An 8,968-nucleotide genomic window follows, 5' to 3' on the forward strand; every position below is an offset into this window, starting at 1 on the left:
AATATAATAACCATACCCATGCATGCATGTTAGAAGTTGAGAAAAGTCACACCAAACAACTCAATAAAACCGATGTTTTACTTTGTTAAACAAAGCCAAAAAAATAATATTTTACATATATAATAAAACAACTATTAGAAAACTTAAAAATAACAGCTTGGACAAATATTTCTCTGCTCTACTTTTTGTTTGCTTACCATGTAATCTCAAAACAACACTTTTTGTGCCAACATAAGGATCTTAAGTAGTCATAACCTTGCCTTGCCAATTCAGTTTCAGAATTTTTTTTGTTGATAACTGGATTTCCTCTGTATACAAAACATAAACGATTGGGTTCAACATTGGTGGAAATACTGAGGTCAAAGACAGGTTAATGATCCTGGCATTTGGATGTATTTCTGGTCCTAGTGTAAATGTTATTAATATTGGGATGAAATAGATAGCTACTAACGATAGGTGAGCTGTGCATGTTTTTAGTGCCTTCACTCTTTCTTGAGCTACAGCCACTTTACCTAAAGTATAGGCAATGCAAATGTAGCTGGATAAGATAAATCCCATTGGAAGCCAAAGAATAAGGAACGGCAACAAAAAACCAATAACTACATTTGGAAGATTGTCATTGCATGCAAGTTCATAGAGAAGGCCATGGTCACAGAAATAGCTGTTGATAACCACAGACTTACAGAAAGAAAGTCTTGTCAGAAGGCCAATTGCAGTGAGAACAGATAATACAGCAAACAGCCAGAAAGATGCAATCAAGGAAAACATTATCTTATGAGTAACTTTTACTTGATAATGCAGAGGAAACATGATGGCCATAAGTCTGTCATAGCAGAGAGCAACTAGATTGAAAGCTTGCATGGAAAGGCATGTGTAACAGAAAAACAGAAAAGTCAAACAGTCATTATATTGGATATAATAGTGATTAAACAAAAATATGTCAAGAACCTTTGGTACCAGAGCACAGCTGCCCATTAAGTCCACAAATGCAAGGTTAAAAACTGCTAGATACTTTGGAGTTCTAAGATTGTGATCGAGATATATTACAGCCATTACAACAGTGTTTCCAAGCACTGAAATAAAAAAGACGAAAAACAGAAAAACATAGTAATATTTCATATTAGGCAAGCCAACAAATCCACTTATTATAAAATAGGGGGGGCGCACAAAAGATACATTTTTTCCAAAGGCAGAGTTGAATAGCTCCATGGTAAGGGTATTCTCAAGCCTGTTGTGTCCCAGTTCTATCAACAAAGGCTGTACTGCAGACATTAGCCCTTCATTGATATAAAAAGGCAGAATTCTAAGAAGCTTCAACTATTTGAAAGCCTTTCTTCTGTGTTTGGTCCTTTAAGCTCAATATAGTCTTTTTGTCTATAAGGTAACTGCTTCAATATGAAGGTGCTTGAGCTTTGATTCTGTTTTTTGAGTGATCACTTACTTATTGTAAGATAAGTTTGCTTAATTTCTCTGTATTCATTATTCTTAGAAGTTAACCACCAAACAGACTTAAGCAAATTAAATCAGACTTACGTTCAGTTCAAAACATTCAGCACCTATCAATGAGTCTTTGTCATTTCTGGTGGCTCACACTAGAGCAATATTTAATTGGAGCAGTGCTGTTTTTAAGTACCGTCCATGGAGGTGCGTCCTCATGGGGTGTTGAATTGCAGTTCTTGAGGGCCAGTGTTTCACAACTTTTAAAAGTATCCCTGCTCTAGCACACCTCATTTAAATGGCTGAAGTTTCTCCTCAGTATAAAGGCAAGTTCTCCAGAGTTGTGCAACTGACTTAATTATTTTATTCATCTGTGTTGAGCAGAGATACATCTAAAATATGCAGCACACTGGCCCTCAAGGACTAAAGTTTGGCATGTCCCATGTGCATTCCAAGTTAGATGCAAATCAATACCACACCCATCGTTCTTCTGGGTTGTTGGAGTCTGTTTAGTGGGAGTTGTGTATTTGGATCTTGATTTGAGTGCTTATTTTATATTTGATTTGACCTCATATGTAGAAATTACCAAAGATTCTTGAGGTCTCATGTTAAAAGAGAGGGGCTGGAGCTGCTCTTTCAAACAGGAGAGGCCCAATGGTGTTAATAATGTCCAAACGTCACAGATTTCATTCATAAAACATTAACATTGACAAAATTTATGTTAAAAAACATAAAACACATTACTAAGGCAGGTGAAAACAGCTGTTGTGAAGTCCTCTGAAATAATAAACTCCAGCAACACGGCTTAGACACAAGATGACAGCTCTGACTGAATTGTCTTTTTCCTCTCTCGACCTACTAGGGAACATCTGCTGCCGCAGCAGTCTCTAGATGCTGTACAGTAAACTGCTGCTGAGCTTTGGGCTGATTTCCTTGGTGCTGTGCAGGTGTTTCAGATTTTCAAATCTAGTGTGTTCAAGTCTGGCGTCTGTGTCCTCTGAAGACCAGATTCCTCGGCTGATTACGTCATAGCCAGGCGCCACGGTCTGTTTGAATTCGAAGACTAGTTCCTATGTGACTGACAAAGCCTTCTTTTCGCCCGGTTGAAAAAGACAAGTTAAGTGTATTCTTCGTAGCCTAGGGTATCCCATGATTTATCATGAGTCCAAGCAAGCCGAAAAAGGTTTAAAAAAAAAAAAAATGGAGAAAAATCAATGAAACTAGAAATATCATAATATTCACAATGTCATATACATGATCAACACATTCACATTACAATCCACACATGCACATAATGTTGCAAATAACAGCATAAAATTCCCACATTCAAAAGACAAGATTCACAGAAGTATTTGTGATGTTTAATATCTTGATTAAAAACTACCAGAGGTCTGCACTGCATTGTGTATGGATTTTGAAGACTGACTTGTTTTAGCCAATCACAAGAAAGTATACAACATAGGCAAAAATTATGTTATAAGCCAATCACCAGAAGAGTAGGACCAACCAAAAGCAACATCCTAGTCTTCCAAAAACAAAATCATTGCATATGTGATGTACATTCCTGTAATTTGCTGAAACAATTGAATCATCTAATTGGTTGCAAATCATAGCTTGTTAAAATTCATACATTTGTACATTAAGTCACATCAGGTGAGTCTCAAAAATCTACACCCAAACGTACTGATGTCCAAAGACAACTGGTAGTGTATAAATCAAGATATGATTGTGGATACATCACAAATACTTTTGTGGATCTTGTCTTATGAATATATAAATCCCATGTGCTTGTTTGAATTATTATCTGCATGAGTGGATCTTGCTCTCTGCATGTGTGGATCAGATATGCGAAGTTGTGAATATTGTGAATCTTCTATCTTCATTAAAATATAGTGGTGAATATTGTATATGTAATATTAAGTGCATTTAACTATTTAGTAATAGTACATGAATAGTTTTGTCTTAAATTAGTGAAAATAATTCATTGAAATGCTTACTGAGTCAGTTATGTTGTGGTTTATTGAAAGGCTTTATCTGTTCCTTTGCAAATGGGTTTAGCTGACATTTAAACGCAGATTCCAATATCTGCGCTGGAGTGGCGATTTCTCATTGAATATTAGGGAGGCTAAATCTCCACTGTAAATTTTGTAAAATTATTGGTAAAATATACATTCTGTAACTTCATGAATGTAGTTGTTGCACCCTGAACATATTTTATTTAGATATATAATATTTGGTCGCTGTGTTATTGATTTGTTCGATGTGACCGTTATTTTTTTTTGGTCAATGCTGTTATTTAGAACATTGCATCTAGTTACTATTGTTTACGCATATCTGATCTAGGCTCTACGTCAGTGTTAGTGGCGGGAGTTTTCGGAGAAGAAGAAGAAGAAGGCTAGAGTTTGTGATGGTTTTGATCTGCGTGTTCATGCCCGGCTGCTCCAGAGAGAACAATCAGAAAAACGTGTAGCGTGGGGCAAATAAAGTTGACAAAAACGAAGACGGAGTCCTTTCTGTTTCGGGAGTGCAACATAAAATTGGTGTTTCCGCCCGGTTTGATTGTTTTCTCACGACGGAGCAACCAGAGGAACGTGAGTGACGCCATTGCTTCTCTATTACCCACCCTGATAGCCCGGAATGCTAATACACCAAGCTAGATACCTTAAGTTTCGGAGGGAATAAAAGTAGTCACGATGCCAGGTGATACTAAAACTATGTCCCCTGCTTGGGAAAGTGCTTTTGAGGAGATAGAGGAAAAGTTACTGACGCTGTCCGGACCAGACTTAAATGACGTCTGTGCCACCCTTGGTGTTATCATAACAGAGACAGAAAAAAACTTACCCCGCAAATTGAGAAGGCTGGTCTTGCAGTTTATTGAAAGTGAAGCTGTTACATCACTAGAGGATGAAGGTTTGTCCACACTGCTTACAATAATTGACAAAATGGATGAAATAAAGGAAAGAAACGAAAACACTGATAAATCACAGCCACAGCAAATTGAACAACAGCACCATCTCCGGACAACAAGTGGTACTGCACTCAAAGATGCTGACGGTGGATGTGACTGTAGTCATATCCATAGTGGGGGAGAAACTGTTACCATGCCTGCATCAAACCCCAGCTTACTTCAAACACTTTACAGAAGAAATTTTAAGATTATTGGACAGATTGGGGAACCAAATCAAAGGGATAAATTAGGATATGCCAGCCTGGAAAGACAAATTCAAAGAGCCCTGAAAAAGGGGTATGATGAGAGTGAAATTGTGGAGGCGGTTATTCATGCCATAGTTCCTGGAACAAAACTAAAAAGTTATCTTGAGAGCAGAGTCGACCTCACATTACAGGCTCTTAGACAGATACTGCGAACACATTACATTGAGAAAGATGCCACAGAGCTGTATCATTCCCTCACTCGTGCTGTGCAAGATGCAAAAGAAACACCAATCCAGTTTTTGATGCGGTCTATGGATTTGAGACAACAGGTTTTGTTTGCCTCAGAAAGAGTGGAAACAAGACTAAAGTACAGCTCAGAACTAATTCAAAATCAGTTCCTGCAAACGGTCATGACAGGTCTGCAAGATGACACCATTAGAACAGATTTAAAACCCCATTTGCAAAACCCAAATGTTAAAGATGAAGATCTTTTGGAAAGGATGACTGCTGCTTACACTCTGGAAATGGAGAGAAGAAACAAATTATCATCCGCTATAAAATCGAGGACAATTAGAGTTGCATCAGTAAACAATGAAAGTGAAAATACTCCTCCATCTGAGCTAAGCACCACAAGCAAACAGTGTGAAACACGAAAACGTGACGGGCTGATGGAAAAAATGGATCAGGGTAATAAAGCAATATGTGAAGCTATTCACTCCCTTTCCACACAGATTGCAAGTCTAAACCACAACTCTCCACATGAAACGAGAAGAGTAGGTGAACAACAAAGCAGGAATCATCGGCCACGACCAAAACTGACAGAGAAAAAATGCAAACAGTGCCAAATGTCAAACCGAGAGGGAAAATGCAATCACTGTTACAAATGTGGCAGCATGGAACACTATGCAGCTGGCTGCCGCTCTAAAAATGTGTCGGCTGTAACAAACAAGATTGAAACCATGCTCGACCCTGGACAGGAGATGAAACACATTAACCCTTTGTGCCTGAAAAACCATCTTAATGAGAAGCAAGAGAGAACGGCCCAACTGGTTGGCAGAAGATGCTTGGTCCAAGGCTCTATAGATGGTGTGGATACTACAGTGCTTTGGGACACGGGATCTCAGGTGTCTATTGTGGGATCAGACTGGAAAAGAAAACACCTCCCAGATGTTGAGGTGAGACCAGTGGAAGAACTATTTGGAGAAGGAACACTGGATCTCTCTGCAGCTAACGGAACAGCAATTCCATATGAAGGATGGATAGGAGTTAACTTCACTCTGTCCCAAAAAGATGTGTCGAGGACGATAGAAAAACCAGTACTGGTCCCCATCCTGGTTGCAAACAGCAGCCTGGAACGCCCCATTATCGGCTTCAATGTAATCGAAGAACTGGCCTTGAGGAAGGATGATCACACACCCTCAGCGCTTATGGTCCAGAAGCTCCGTTCTGCACTAGATGTGGGACACAAAACTGCAAGAGCTGTCCTGTCAGTCTTAAAGAAACAAAGTCAGGAAAACGTTCCATGTATTGCCAGACTGGGTAGACAAGCACTAATCATCCCAAGAAGGAAAATGATAGAAGTTGAATGCGGGCACCCTAAAATGGAAACCATGAGTGGCTCACAGTTAGTACTGGAACCGAATCAGGAGGCACCATGGCCTGAAGGACTAGTTATCAGAGAGCAGCTGATCCAGATCCCATGCCAAGATAAGTGTAAGGTGACAGTGACAGTAGAAAATCTAACTGACCATGATATTACTCTGTGTGGCCGAACAACACTTGGCTGGTTGTTTAATGTTGATTCAGTCTCTCCACTAGAAACCAAGCAGGTGATGAGCCAGAAACTGCTGACATTGGACAGTGGTGCCACCGACCAGGCAGAGCAGATTAACCCTTCAGCACAAACCGAGCCATGGGATCCACCTGTGGGACTGAATCACCTGTCAGAGAGTCAACAAGCACAGGTAAAACAGATGCTCAGAGAAGAGTGTGATGTCTTTGCCAAAGATGAATGGGACACGGGAAGGATCACAGATCTAGAAATGGACATTCAGCTTAAAGACAATATACCAGTCCAGAAAACATACAACTCAATTCCTCGACATCTCTACCAGGAAGTAAAAACACACATACAAGATCTACTTAACAGAGGCTGGATCCAGAAATCCTACTCCTCATACTCATCTCCTGTGGTGTGTGTGAGGAAGAAGGATGGAAGTCTTCGTTTGTGCATTGATTACAGACAGCTGAACTTAAAAACAATCCCAGCCGTCATCCAATTCCTAGAATACAGGAAATCTTGGAAAACCTTGGAGGCAATTCCTGGTTCACAGTGTTGGACCAGGGAAAGGCCTACCACCAAGGCTTCATGAGTGAGAAAAGCAGACCGTGTACAGCCTTTATAACACCCTGGGGACTGAACGAATGGGTTAGAATCCCATTTGGGCTGACAAACGCCCCAGCTGCTTTTCAGCGCTACATGGAAGGATGCTTGGGGGAGCTCAGAGATGAAGTTTGTGTCCCATACCTGGATGATGTATTGGTGTTTAGTCCCACATTTGAACAGCACATCAAACATGTAAGACAGGTCCTACAAAAACAGAGAAAATGTGGGATAAAATTAAGGCCAACAAAATGTGACTTCTTTAAGCAAGAAGTCTGTTATGTGGGTCGCATCATCTCGGCAGAGGGATATAAAATGAATCCCAAGGAGGTGGAAGCAGTTAGAGCCCTGGTGCATGAGACACCAGCAACAGTGAGAGAGGTTAGAAAACTCATGGGCTTTCTTAGTTATTACAGGGCTTACATTCAGGATTTTTCAAGGGCCGCAGCACCTCTGTATAACCTATTAGCTAAACCAAAGTTGGAACAAAAAGGGGGAAAGAGAGCAAAAGGGATGAAACAAAAACAAAATCAGTTGTCACCATCCCATCCAGTACAGTGGACAGAGGTCCATCGAGACATCCTCAAGGGAATTGTGGATCAGCTGACAAACCCACCTGTCATGGCATATCCAGACCTGGAGAAACCATTCGAACTCCACGTTGATGCATCGGAGGAGGGCCTAGGTGCAGTTCTTTACCAAAGACAAGGGGGGGCACTCAAAGTTATTTCATATGGGTCCAGAACATTGACAGCTGCTGAGAAAAATTACAAGCTACACTCTGGCAAGCTCGAATTCTTGGCGCTGAAATGGGCCATAACAGAGCGTTTTCGTGATTATTTGTTTCATGCACCTCATTTCATAGTATACAGTGATAACAATCCGCTCACCTATGTCACTAGAACTGCCAAACTTAATGCCACATCACACCGCTGGGTGGCAGAGTTGTCAGACTACAGATTTACCATCAAGTACAGGCCAGGCTCATCCAATGGAGATGCAGATTTTTTGTCCCGCCGACCAGATTCCATTGAGAAAATCATTCAGGAGTGCAAAGCTGAATGCCAGCCTGAAATCCTAGAGACCATCAGTAAGACTATAAAAGGAGAAAGTTTGGGACAGGTAAACTGGATTACCGCTGTCACCTGTAACACAGATACCTTACCAGAGGAAAGCTGTTTGTTAGAGCTGATCCAGCCCCTGTCAGAGGAGTTTATAAAAACAGCCCAGAACTCAGATCCAGCTATAAACAGAGTTCTGACCCTTAAGAAAACAAAACTGCCTCTAAAGCACAAACAAAAGCTGAAAGAGGATGAAACTGTGAAGCAGCTTCTGAAAGAATGGTCTCGACTCCAGATTGATGAGGACGGGATCCTCAGGAGAGTGACAGCATCGAGAACACAGCTGATTGTCCCAGAATCGCTAAAACCAACCATCTACAAACACCTAGATGAAGACATGGGACATTTGGGTTCTGATAGAATGGTTTCTTTGGCTCGAGAACGTTTCTTTTGGCCAAAAATGCGAAAGGAAATTGAGCACCATATAACCCAGGTATGCCGATGCATTAAAAGAAAGAAACCCAACAGAGTGATCAGAACGCCCATCCAGAGCATTCAGACATCTGCACCATTTGAAATGATCTCAATTGACTACTTGCACTTGGAGAAATGTAAGGGAGGTGAAGAATATATACTTGTGGTGGTGGATCACTTCACTAAGTATGCACAAGCATATGCAACCAAGGATAAATCTGGAAAAACTGCAGCCAAGAAACTCTTTGATGACTTCATTACACGGTTTGGATTCCCATCCAGGATACACCATGACCAGGGAAGGGAGTTTGAAAATAGGCTCTTTACAAAGCTCCAAAGTTTCTGTGGCATCCAGCCTTCTCACACCTCACCTTACCATCCTCAAGCCAATCCTGCAGAACGCTTCAACAGAACCCTTCTTGGAATGTTGCGAACACTCGAGGAGACACAGAAATCAAGA

General features: G+C 40.8%; 1 protein-coding gene across 1 annotated transcript; it reads right to left on the bottom strand.

The window, feature by feature from the left end:
* Positions 1 to 240: 240 nt before the first annotated feature.
* LOC119779235 (olfactory receptor 1-like) lies at positions 241 to 5,390 on the bottom strand. The gene is made up of 3 exons (XM_038278822.1): positions 5,337 to 5,390; positions 5,084 to 5,108; positions 241 to 1,148 (listed from the first exon to the last, which is right to left on the bottom strand). Exons 1-3 carry the CDS (start codon positions 5,388 to 5,390, stop codon positions 241 to 243), a joined length of 987 nt encoding a protein of 328 aa, XP_038134750.1.
* Positions 5,391 to 8,968: the final 3,578 nt, after the last annotated feature.

The sequence above is a fragment of the Cyprinodon tularosa genome, unplaced genomic scaffold (assembly GCF_016077235.1).
Source record: "Cyprinodon tularosa strain WSP-4 unplaced genomic scaffold, ASM1607723v1 ctg144, whole genome shotgun sequence".
Classification (NCBI taxonomy): Eukaryota; Metazoa; Chordata; class Actinopteri; order Cyprinodontiformes; family Cyprinodontidae; genus Cyprinodon; species Cyprinodon tularosa.